The 13621-nt window shown below is 35.3% G+C and overlaps 1 protein-coding gene across 20 annotated transcripts in view; it reads left to right on the forward strand.

The window, feature by feature from the left end:
- The window catches only part of BCAS3 (BCAS3 microtubule associated cell migration factor), a 569848-nt gene that overhangs the window by 183181 nt on the left and 373046 nt on the right, over nucleotides 1-13621 (forward strand). For all 20 annotated transcript variants that reach the window (XR_011493725.1, XR_011493724.1, XM_014856948.3 and 17 more), the window contains exon 13: nucleotides 4311-4404. Coding sequence is in view for 18 of the 20 variants with exons in the window: in XM_014856948.3 (XP_014712434.1) it covers nucleotides 4311-4404 (94 nt within the window). In the remaining 2 variants the exon portion in view is untranslated. The remainder of the gene's footprint in view (nucleotides 1-4310; nucleotides 4405-13621) is intronic.

Here is a 13621-nt window from a genome sequence, read left to right on the forward strand (position 1 = left end):
ACGGAATTCGACAAAATGGCAAACAGTGAAATATTGGGAAAAATCCTAAATTGGTTTTTTTTCCGAATGTACATCATATTTCGAATTCTGTGTACAATAGATTGGTTTTTTGAAAAGATTAACAAAATTGATAAATCTGATGGTATAGCAAATAGGATTGTTTTCTTAATTTCCTTTTTGGATTGGTCATTGTTAGTGTATAGAAACAAACTGATTTTTGAGTGTTGACTTTGTACCCTGCAACTTTGATGAATTCATTTATTAGTTCTAACAGTTTTTGTGTGTGTGGAATCTTTAGGGTCTTCTATAAGATCATGTTATCTGTGAATGTAGGGAATTTTGGTTCTTTTCCAATTTCTATGCCTTTTATTCTTTTTTGTGTGTGTAGATGCTTTGCCTAGACTTTCTAGTGCTATGTTGATAGTAGTGCTGAGAGCGGGCATCCTTGCCTTCTTACTGATCCTAGAGACAAGCTTTCAGTCTTTCGCCATTGCATTTTATGTTAGCTTTGGACTTTGTGTATATGACTTAGTGGTTGAGTGTTGTCAAATGCTTTTTCTGCGTTGATTTATCATGTGGTTTTTGTCCTTCAGTTTGTTAATGTGTGTACTACATTAACTGATCTTTGTATGTTGAACCATCCTTACGTTCCAAGTATAAATCTCACTTGTTCATGGTATATGACCTTTTAAGGTGCTGTTGAATTTGGTTTCCTCCTATTCTGTTTTGGATTTTTGTATCAATATTTATCAGGAATATTGATCTATAGTTTTCTTTTTGTCTTTTTCTGGTTTTGGTATCAGGGCAATGAAGGCCTCATAAAATGAATTTGGAAAGGTTCCCTTTTCTTTGGTTATTTGGAGAATTTTGAGGGTTGGTGTTAATTCCTTAAATATTTGGTAAAATTCTCCAGAAAAGCCATCTTGTCTTTGGGTTTTCTTAGTTGCAAAGTTTTTGATTACTGCTTTAATATCCTCATTAGTTATAGGGCTGTTCAGATTTTTTATTTCTGAATGATTCAGTCTTGGTAGGTTATATGTTTCTTGGAACTCATCCGTTTCTTCTGGGTTTTCAAATTTTTTGGTGTGTAATTGTTCATAAAAGTATCTTATAATTCTTTTTATTTTTGTGATATTGATTATGATATCTCCTCTTTCATTTCTAATTTTAGCTATTTGAGTTCTCTCTTTTTTTGTTAGTCTAATTAAGGATTTGTCAATTTTGTTGTCTTTTAATAAAATGAACTTTTAGGAGTAAATTTAGCCAAGGAGGTGAAAGACTTATACACTGAAAACTATAAAACATTGCTAAAGGAAGTCAAAGAAGGTACAGATAAATGGAAAGATGTCTCATGCTGGGTTTTTTTCTTTGAGGGGGAAGATTAGCTCTGAACTAACATTTGCTGCCAATCTTCCTCTTTTTTTTTTTTTTTTTCCTACTGAAGAAGATTGGTCCTGAGCTAACATTCATGCCCATCTTCCTCTGTGTTATATATGGGACGCCTGCCACAGCATGGCTTGATAAGCAGTATGTAGGTCCACACCCAGTATCTGAGCCCGCAAACCCTGGATCACTGAGGTGGAACGTGCCAACTTAACCACTGCACCACTGGACAGGTCCCTCTCATGCCGTATTTTAAGACTTAATGTTGTTAAAATAGCCATATCACTCAAAGTGATGTATGTATTAAATGCAATCCCTATCAAAATCCCAATGGCATTTTTTGCAGAAATAGAAAACAGAAAAACCATCCTAAAATTCCTATGGAATCTGAAGGAACCCTGAAAAGCCAAAACAATCTTGAAAAAGCACATGGTTGGAACCCTTACACTTCCTGATTTCAAAACATACTACAAAGCAATGGTACTTAAGATGATGGGCATAAATATGTAGATCAATGGAACAGAATAGAGAGTACAGGAATAAACCCATGCATATAAGTCTGAAAGATTTTCGACAAGTGTGCCAAAACTATGCAATGGGGTAAGGACAGTCTCTTCAACGAATAGCATTTTGGGAAAACTGGACAGCCACATGCTGAAGGATGAAACTGACCCCTACCTTTCTCCATATATAAAAATTAACTCAAAGGTATTATAGACCTAACCATAAGACCTAAAACTAGTAAACTCCTAGAAGAAAAACTTCAGGACATTGGATTGGGCAATGATTTCTTGGATATAATGCCAAAAGCACAGGGAACAAAATAAAAAATAGAGTAGTAGAGCTGCATCAAACTTAAAAACTTCTGCACATTGAAGGAAACCATCAGCAGAGTGAAAAGGCAACCGATAGAGTGGGAGAAAATAATTGTAAATAATATATCTGATAATGAGTTAATATATACTATATATAAGGAACTTCTACAACTCAACAACAACGAAATAACCCAATTAACAAATGGGCGTAGGACTTGAATAGACATTTCTCCAAAGAAGATATAGAGATGGCCAATAAGCATATAAAAAGATGCCTAGTATTGCTGATCATTAGGGAATTGCAAATCAAAACCACAATGAGATACCACCTCCCACCTATCAAGATGACCACTATCAAAAGAACAAAAAATAATAAGTGTTGTTGATGATGTAGAGAAGTGGGAACCCTTGTGATCTGTTTAGTGGGAATGTAAAATGATGCACCCATTATGGAAACCAGTATGAAAGTTCCTCAAAAAATTAAAAATAGGATTGCCATATGATCTAACAATTCCACTTCTAGGTTTATATGCAAAAGATTTCAAAGCAGAATCTTGAAGAGATATTTACATATCCATGTTCATTGCAGCATTATTGACAACAGCCTGGAGGGGAAGCAATCCAAATGTCCATCACTAGATGAATGGATAAAAGAAAAATGTGTTATATACATACAATGTAATAATATTATATAGACTTAAAAAATGAGGAAATCTTGTCACATGTTACAACATGGATGAACCTTGAAGACATTGTGCTGAGGGAAATAAGTCAGTCAGAAAATGACAAATACTGTATTCTTCCACTTATTTTCACTATCTAAGTAGTCAAAATCATAGAAACAGTAGAAGGGGCTGGGGGTAAGGGAGAGGAAGAATGAATGTTTAGTGGGTGTAGAGTTTCAATGTTGAAGATGAAAAAGTTCTAGAAATCTGTTACACATCAATGTGAATATACTTAACGATACTGAACTGAGCAAGTAAATATGGTTGAGATGGTAATAAAAAATAGATCTACACAGAAGAAAATCGCTAAATCTATAACTTGACTGAATTACAGTTCTTGCCAGAGCAATAAGGCAAGAAAATTAAAGCATTAAGATAGGAAAGGATGACAAATCAGACGTTTCTGTATAATGAATTGTTGTAATGATTGTAGTACTATATAAAATCATTGAATTGTAAACATAAAATAGGTGACTTTTATGGTATGTAAATTATACCTCTGTAAAGCTTTTCACACTAAAATCAAGATTCACATTGCCCATGTAGAACTACTTCCTGGGTTACTTCAGATTAAATTCGTTATCTCTGAATATCATGATCCAATATTGATATAGTAGGTTTGGAACATTATGTGTGTAAAACTTTTTGGTTTCTTGAGTTAATTACTTGCTTTGTAAAATAAATACATGTTAATTTAAAACTTTTTTTCCCCGAAGAATCATTGAACAGTACACTCACAGTGCGAAAATTGTATGGAATGTAAACTGTATTTCAATATGCTTATAAGAAAATGAAGGGGAATAAGTTAGAGATACAAAACTATCTGTTCTAATGTATTTCTGCTTTTATGACTTGGTAATATTTTCAAATAAGTCATGTGTCCATCTAAAAACTAGAAGTTAAAGACCACAACTTTTGTACTGTAAATAAAAATTTTATGAGTAATTCCTCTAATATATGGCTGTTTATTTGTATTTAACTTATGTTGTTTTCTCCTGTTCTATTCCAATCATGGGCAAGAATTTTCCAGCAGGCCGTAACACAATAAGAACTGTATGTTCTTGTCCTTGGATAAAGTTCTACAAAGCTGATTTTGTGTTATTTTTCCCTCCTGAATCTATGCTTCAAGAAATTATCATCTCTGTCATCTACAGTCAAGTCAACCAACTCTTTTTAGAGTTTGTATGATTGATCTGCTGGGGGCATGTATATGTCGTTTCCTCATTCCTAACGTGGCATTCTCACCTTGTACTGACGAGAGTTATCTTCCAATAGAGTGGAAGCATGTTATTTATCAGGAATATTGTGGTGTAGCTGTGTGTATCTTCACGCTCAGTAATTGGTGAGTCAAGATTAACTTCCGTTTGCCCTCTTTCTTTTTGTAAAGGTGCTTCTGAGCGAGGATTCTGACAGTGATGGTATCGTGGCCCACTTCCCTGCTCATGAAAAACCAGTGTGTTGTATGGCTTTTAATACAAGTGGTACGTCCTTTTTGTTTTTCTTTTTGCCGTTTATATAATGGGTTTTCCAACTGATCTTTTTGGAAATGGATAATAAGAAATATGGAATCTGACCCTTTTAATATGTGTTAGTGTATATCACAAAAGTAGTCTTCAGTAAGTGGTTGTTGAATGAATGAATTTATAATACAAATCCAGAAACCCTCTAAATATTAGTTTTACTCTCAAAAAAGTGGTGATTGAATAGCAGCAGTAGGTAAACAGTGCTGTTGAGTTGCATTAATTTCTGTATTGTAATTGAGCCAAGAATTTCAGTATTCTAAACTGCATATTAATGTAAGGGAATGCCATTTTGTTTGTAACTTCATTTCTTTTTAACTTTGTAACATTTCATAAATTAGTTTACTTGTATTTTTCTCCTTTTTTTGTGGCGGTTTTTGTTTTTCTGGTTGTTTTTAAGACATTTAACAAAGAGAGATGTTATAACAATGTGGAATGCCCTATTACTTTTCATTTTTTCTCTAAACTTTTTATTATGAAAAGTTTCAAACATAAAAATAGATTTAAAAGATAGGAGGCCAGCCCTGTGTCTGGGTGGTTAAGTTTGCGTACTCCGCTTTGGTGGCCCAGGGTTTCACTGGTTTGGATCCTGGGCGTGGACATGGCGCTGCTCATCAAGCCATGCTGAGGTGACATCCCACGTAGCACAGCCAGAAGGACCTACAGCTAGAATATACAACTATGTGCTAGGGGCTTCAGGGAGAAGAAGAAGACAAAGAAAATCAAAAGATTGAAACATTTGAATGTGAGTTCCATATGTGATGACATTTCACCCACTACAGATTAACCATGCATTTCCTAAGAATAAGGACCTTTACCTACATAACCAAATAGTATATTGTAGTTCATAAAATGAACACATTACCAAATAGTATATTGTAGTTCATAAAATGAACACATTATATTATCTAATATCCAAGCCATAATTTAAAATTTCCCAATCGTCTCAAAAATGTGTTCTGACTGCTCCAAAGCAAGATGTAATTAAAATTTCCTTGTTACATTTTGCTATGTCTCTTTAGTTCCTTTTAATCCAGTTTATTACTTCCAACTTTTCTTTTTTGCAGTGTCCAGACCAGGTATCTTATCCAAATTTTGCATTTATCATATCTTATCCAAATTTTGCATTTATCGTATTTTTCATCATGGTAATGTTTTTCTTTATTCCCTAAAGCAGTTTTGAATACATTCAGGTAAGGATTTTTTTCTTTTTTAAAGATAGACTCCTGAGCTATCGTCTGTTGCCAATCTTCCCTTTTTTTTCTTTTTTTTCCCCTTTTTCTTCTTCTTCCCCAAAGTCCCCAGTACATAGTTGTATATTCTAGTTGTAGGTCCTTCTAGTTGTGGTGTGTGGGATGCCGCCTCAGCATGGCCTGATGAGTGGTGCCAGGTCCGCACCCAGGGTCCGAACTGGTGAAAGCCTGGGCTACCGAAGTGCAATGCAAGAACTTAACCATTGGGTCACAGGGCCTGCCTTGGATTCTTTTTTTTGACTTCATAGGTATTACTGTCTACATCATTTCATCCCAGCAGAAGACATATCGTATCAGGTGGTCTTACAATTTATGATACTATGTTTGATCACCTGGATAAATTAGTGATCCATCAAATGACTACATATTGGAAGTAGATTTTTCTTGTGGAGATTTGCAAGTAATCTGAAGAGTGTTATTTTGGCCTCATTTCTGAAACTTTTTTTTTTTTTCTTTTTCTCACCAAGTCCCCCCAGTACATAGTTGTATATTTTAGTTGTGGGTCCTTCTAGTTGTGGCATGTGGGACGCTGCCTCAGCATGGCCTGATGAGCGGTGCCATGTCTACACCCAGGATCCGAACTGGAGAAACCCTGGGCCTGCGAAGTGGAGAATGGGAACTTAACCACTTGGCCACAAGGCCGGCCCCTGAAACACATTTTCACTTAATAGTTTTGTTATGCTGATGGTTACATAATGATGGTTTTTCTAATTCTATGTTGTCTGCATTGATTAACTGCTTTTTTTCTATAAAAACAGTTTTCTCTCATCAGCCAGGACTGAGCCACCGTTCTTCTATATGTAGAAGGCAGGATAAATGCTTAATTCTCTCTCTCTAACTACCAATTTTCGTAATTAGGAATTGATTTAATACTTCCAGTAGTCGACTTCCACTCCAATGGAGTTCTTTTAAAAATACTTTGTTTCTAAATAAAAGATAAAATTGCTCTTTTGCTTTTAGAGTTGAAATAGTCTTCATAAACTTACAGTCTTTTCAGATCTAATCCCTTTGGTTGATGGGTCTGAAGAGACGGCCATTTTTATCTTATTCTTCAGAAATGATCCTATTAGTTAAAACTGATGGAAAGACCCATCTTTTTTCCATCTTTTCAAATAAAGAATGATGGTAAGAGGATAATATAGAGTATACTTTGAATAATCTTCCTTCTAATATCTTAATTAGTCATTTTTTGATAGAGAGGAAGGTTTTTGTAGCAGCTGTTGATCAGTAGGATTGATTTAATTAATGAAAACGAAAATTTACTGAAATGCTTTCATGTTGTGGGAATTAAGTTAAATTTGAAGAAACAGTCTGGAAGTTATGTCACTTGCAGTGCTTCACTTGGAGTAACCAGTATGACTCACTTTGATAGTCCATCTGTTATGGTCAGATTTCCTTTGTATTAATGTATATTTCATATTGCCATAGTTAGAACTAGTGCTTCAGACCTTGGAAGCTGTATCTTTTCCTGTCTGTGACTTTCCATTGTAATAAGAACATATTGTATAACTTGAAGAATGGTGCATTTTTTTCTGCCACTGTCTAGCAGTTAGTTCTAGAGAACCGTCGTTGTCTATGGTTTCATAATTTTCATTTACATTGGCCATTTGATTTCTTTTTAAACTCCCAAATTTGTGTTTTTATATTTATATTTATACCTACTTTTTTGTGTCCCTAGAGCACTAGTTGTATAACTCGATGCAGTAATCATTTCTTTAAATATTTGTTTCCCTAGCTAACCTCTGAGTTCCGGTTTACATTAGAGTTCATTCTTGGTGCTGTCCATTCTGTGGGTTTTGACAAATATATAATGACATATATCTACCATTATAGTTCTATACAGAGCAGTTTTACTGTCCTAAAAATCCCTTTCGCTCTGCCTGTTCATTCCTTCCTCTCTCACCTCCTGACAATCACCGGTCTTTTTACTGTTTTCATACTCTCAGTTTTTGCAGAGTGTCATATAGTTGGAATCTTAGGGAATGTGGCCATTTCAGATTGGCTTCTTTCACTTATTAATCAGCATTTAAGGCTCCTCCATGTCTTTTCATGCTTTGATTGCTCATTTCTTTTTAACGCTGAATAATAGTCCATCATATGGACATACCATAGTTTATTTCCTATCTGTATGTCTTCTTTGCTTAGGTGTCTGTTCAGATCTATTCTCCATTTTTTTTCTTTTGTACATTTTTTAATTGGTTTGTTCATTTTTTTTATTGTTGAGTTTTAAGAGTTGTTTGTATATTTTGGATAACAGCCCTGTATCAGATATGTGTTTTGTAAATATTTTCTCCCCATTTGTGGCTGGTCTTCTCATTCTCTTGAATGTGTTTCTAAATTCAGATCAGAAATATTTAATTTTAATGAAGCCCAACTTACCAATTATTTATTTCATGGATCATTCCTTTGGTGTGTATGTAACATTTTAATACATATAATACATATAAATTGACATTTCTTCTACTGTCGTATTTTTTTTTTTTGAGGAAGATTAGTCCTGAGCTAACATCTGCTGATAATCCTCCTCTTTTTTGCTGAGGAAGACTGGCCCTGAGCTAACATCTGTGCCCATCTTCCTCTACTTTATGTGTGGGACACCTACCACAGCATGGTTTGACAAGCTGTGCATAGGTCTGCACCCGGGATCCAAACTGGCGAAACCTGGGCCGCCAAAGCAGAACATGTGAACTTAACTACCGTGCCACTGGGCTGGCTTCCTTCTACTGTCGTATTCTTAATTCAAAATCACATTGAATCTTTTAATTTCTTGGAGGGAAGATCATTTTATAACTATTTTATGAGTTTTAGAGTCTGTTGCATTTCTTCTTGAATCTAAGACAAGACTTCTTAACCTGGGTGCAAGATCTGAGAGGTCCATGGATAGAATTTAGAGAGTATATCAATTTTTAAAATCCTAGTATTTTATTTTGTCTTTCAAAAAATATTATTCTGCAAAAGAGGTTCCTTGACTTCACTATATTGCGAAAAAGATTCATGGCATTAAAATGTTTTAAGAGCCTGTTATCAAAAAGGTTGATACTTGGAATGATTTCACTTGTTTCAACTAAACACATTGGAAGCTTGCTTTCTCACTGGTGACTCCATTCACATTGCCTAATTCAGTCTTTGTGATTCAGTTAAGAAAAGATACACCCTACTCATGTTGTGAGATAGGGACTTAAAACCAGGAAGGAAATGGGGCCTGCCCAGTAGCACAGCATGCTGTTCAGTTCTCATGTTTCACTTTGGTGGCCTCGAGTTCGCTGGTTCAGATCCCAGGTTTGAACCTATGCACCCCTTGGCAAGCCATGAAGTGGTGGGTGTCCCACATAAAGTAGAGGAGGATGGGCATGGTCATTAGGTCAGGGCTGGTCTTCCTCAGTAAAAGGAGGAGGATTGACAGTGGATATTAGCTCAGGGCTAATCTTCCTCAACAAACAAACAAACAAGGAAGGAAGGAAAATCCTTTGTGGAGTAAGGACCGAGGGCTAGGAGGTGAATAGTAGTCTTTGACTATTGAGGAAAGTTGTTTAAAAGGAAGTCAGTTCTAAACTGGAACCTGATAGATGATTGGCTAGGAGGTAATGATTTAGCGCCTGGTGTATAAATCAATGTTAGTTGAATGAATGAGGCAAGGAAAATATGGCACCTTTGACATAGACTGTGAAGCAGAGTCTATGCTGTGGACTCGTCAGTTTACTGTGTGGCAGATATATTTCTCAATGTGTTATCTTTTCTGCAGCATTTTATAAACGCTTTGTACCCGGTTAAATATTTGAATTAAATGAGGGGTTCATAACTCAGCAACCATTCACAAAACTGGTTTGCAGAATCTTTTACAGAAGCTGATAGACAGATTTCGTGCAATTGCTTACATTTCATCTTAGTTATTTCCTCTTCAGCTCTGAGTATTTTTGCTTTTCAGAATATGACTGTTATTGCTGGAATATGAGCAAGTGTATATATAAAATATTCAGTTCTCAATGATTTGAAAGTCTTTTTTTTTTTTTAGCTGGTTAGCAGCTGAACAGCTTCACAGAGAAAGGCATTGGGCTCAGCTGTGGCTGCTAGCTATTATTCAGCTCCTGTCATTAGGTGACATTTTATTTTGCTTGTCTAGTTTCTGTTTCGTATTTCTTGTTTTACTCTAACTCTTGGATTGAGACATACATATATATATATGGAATTTTTGAGGTAAGAGGCTGCATTGCCATTTGTAAATGCATGGATACCGTAATAGTTTTTTTTTTTTAAATTATCTATGTTATATTATAAAAAAATATTTTGGGGAGATCAAATGATGTATTTTCTATCAATCTTTGTTTATGGCCTCTATATGTTGTAAAATGTAGCAGGTTTTTGCTCTCTGGCTGACTTATTTTGTCAGCTTCTGAACTTTTATTAATTGGTATTTTATACAATGATATGTAATTTAAGTCAGCCTTAGATAGTGCTTATGATTTTTAAATTTAAATTGGCCTTCTTCAAAATATAACTTGTATATCCTCCAATAACACCCTCCAGTTTTTCTTGACATGTATCCATACATATTTCTCAATTTATTTATATCAGTAAGTTTTAACTATTTTAACTCTCTCTGATAATTCTCTTTTTGGTATGTAGTGTGGCCAGCAATAACAATAGTGCTTGTTGGAATATTATTTACAAGTTTAGGAAAGTTCATTTAAAAAAATTAGCAAAACAAAACATACAGAAAAAGTTGATCATGTTTTTTGTTGTTAAACCTGAGTTTTCTCTAACCTGTTTACCTTTACATATCACTGTTATACTCAAGAACATAAATAAATTTCTCAGTCTTTTCTTTTAAAAGAGATGTTTTTAGACAACGGAGTTATCAAAATGTCCTGGACATCAAAATTCAACAATAAACCAGACCTGTTGTTTACCTCCTGAGAAATTTTAGAAACATTGTAAAATGTACATGGTGGAATAACACTGCAAAGTGAATGAAGGCGAAAATGTCGGTTGTTTGGGTGGTGTGCAATCGATCTTGTGTGGGACCTATTCACAAAAGAAACGGATGCCATTAAATAGAATTGGGGAGCTTCGAGTTCAGCAGCTGCATTCAGTTTGTTTTTGAATTTCTCCTTGCCATTCTAGTTTATTAGCTGTGACTCTGAGTCCCGAATTAAAACAAATTATTTTAATGGCAACATTTATGATTTAGTTAGAAGTGCCAGAGAGGTCTCCATGCTTAGATCTGGGCTGAGGCAGTATGGGTGGTGTAAGTTTGTTGCTTTCAATTGTTTAGACACACAATGAGTAACGTTTTCAAGGAAACTTTTTTTTAAATTAATAAACTGTATTTTTTTAGACCAGTTTTAGGTTCACAGCAAAATTGAGTGGAAAGTGGAGAGCACTCTCATATACTCCCCCCCCAACACACACACACACACACACAATCTCCCACACTGTGGACATTTCACACCATGCTGGTGGTTTTTGTTACAGTCAATGAACCTATGTAGACACATAATTATCAACCAAAGTTCAGAGTTTACATTAGGGTTCACTCTTGGTGTTATGCATTCTATGGGTTTTGACAAATTAATATTGACATGTCTCTGCCATTGTAGTATCATAACAGAATAGTTTCACTGCCCTAAATGTTTTTCATCAAATTTTTGCCTTTTAGTCAGTATTTCTTTAAACATTCTTCTGCCTCTTTTTCCCTCTTCTGTCTTTCCAGGACTCCCCCACCATTACTTGTAGATTCATCTCCTTGATAGTATCCCACAGGTCTCAGAGGCTCTATTCATTTTTCTTCATTCTTTTTATCGAAAGCTGGATTATCTCAGTTGATTTCTTCTGCCAGTTCAAATCTTCTATTTGACCCCCTCTAGTGAAATTTTCATTTCAGTTATTATACTTTTTACCTCCAGAATTTGTTTGTTTCCTTTTTATAATGTTATCTCTTTATTGACATCCTCTACTTGGTTAGAGACATTGTTCTCATACTTTCCTTTAATCCTCTAGACTTGGTTTCTCTGCATCCTTGCCAGCATTTGGTATTCTCACCATTTTTAATTTAAAAAATTTTTAAATTAAATGAAATTAAATTTCAAATTAAATCTTGATCTTGGACCTCTAACATCTGTGTCTGTGAGAAAATAAATATCTATTGCTTAAGCCACCAAAGCCCATGGTATTTTGTTAAGGCAGCCCAAGCTGACCAATACATGTCCACAGGTTATCGTCTAAACCTAGTGTCCTAGAGAACATCTTACATGCTCAAATGACCAACAAAGACGCTTTTGGGGTCAAATTTGTAAAAGCCCAAGAGGCTGTTGTAATTTTTAAATTAAAAAAAATTTTTTAAGTGAGGAAGATTCACCCTGAGCTAACATCCATTGCCAGTCTTCCTCTTTCTTTTTTTTTGCTTGAGGAAGATTAGCTGTGAGCTAACATCTGTGCCAATCTTCCTCTGTTTTTTATATGTGGGATGCCTCCACAGCATGGCTGATGAGTGGAGTAGGTCTGCACCCAGGATCCAAACCCATGAACCTAGGCTGCGGAAGTGGAGCACACAAAACTTTAACCAGTTGACCATGGGGCTGGCCCCCATATTTTATTTTATATATACTAGTTATAGGTCCTCTTTAAGATATGTGACTTGGAAATCTTTTTTCCCAGTGAGAAGTTTATCTTTTTAACAGGTTCTTTTGCAGAGCAAAATTTTCATTTTTTGTCAAATCCAATTTGTTCTTCCTTTATCAGTTGTGTTTTTGTGTTCATGCCTATCAAATGCTTCCTAATCTGGGGCCTGAAGCTTTTTCCTATGTAATTTTCTAAGAGTGTTCTAGTTTTGCATTTTATATTTAAATCTATGATCCATTTTGTGTTAGTTTTTATATAACATCAGTTTTAGGTCATGGCTGTTTTTTTTTGGCCTGTGGATATCCAATTGCTACTTCATTTTTTCAAAATGCTATCCTTCTTCCTTTGAATTCCTTTTGTACTTTTCTCAGTAAAGTAACATAGTTTTTTGGGATGTTTCCTGGAGCTTGATGAAGATGACTTCTTTAAGCTTCTTTCTGTGTGGGAATACCTGTATTTTGCCCATAATTTTGAAGAATACTTCAACTAGATTTGATAGTTTAGTTTGACAGTTATTTTTTCTTTCAGCAAATGTCAGCTCTCTTTCTTTGTTCACAGCTTTTGGCATTATTAATCTCGATCCTCTTGATTAAGTTGGGCACACATTTGCATTTTAGGGGGTCAGTGTTCTCATCTGTGGTGTCAGTTCAGATGGAGCCATTGCAAGTTTCTCCAAGGTTGCTGTGACCTTCCTATCTTCTTCCTGCTGTTCTGCTTGAGACGAGAGCCCATACTTTTATTTAGGTTTTTTTGTATTGAATTTTCAAGTAGACTTTTTAAAAACTTTGATTTTGTTGTTTATTGGTTTGTTTTTGTTACAGGGCAAGAACAACAGCCTCTTGGGCTTTTACAAATTTGACCCCAAAAGCGTCTTTCTTGGTCATTTGAACATGTAAGATGTTCTCTAGGACACTAGGTTTAGACAATAACCTGTGGACATGTATTGGTCAGGTTGGGCTGCTTTAACAAAATACCATGGGCTTTGGTGGCTTAAGCAATAGATATTTATTTTCTCACAGACACAGATGTTAGAGGTCCAAGATCAAGATTATAGCTGATTTGGATTCTAGTGAAGTCTTTCTTCATGGCTAGCAAAAATGGCTACCTTCTCGATGTATCCTCACATGTGTGTGTGAGAGAGAGAAAGAAGAGAGAGCGAGAGAGAGCGAGCTCTGTGGTCTTTTTTCTAATAAAGACACTAACCCTATCAGATCAGAGCCCCACGCTTATGACCTCATTTAAACCCCATCTCCAAATATAGCCACACTGGGTTTTTAGAGTTTCCACATGGGAATTTAGGGGTTACA

Source organism: Equus asinus, chromosome 13 (genome assembly GCF_041296235.1).
Source record: "Equus asinus isolate D_3611 breed Donkey chromosome 13, EquAss-T2T_v2, whole genome shotgun sequence".
Lineage (NCBI taxonomy): Eukaryota > Metazoa > Chordata > Mammalia > Perissodactyla > Equidae > Equus > Equus asinus.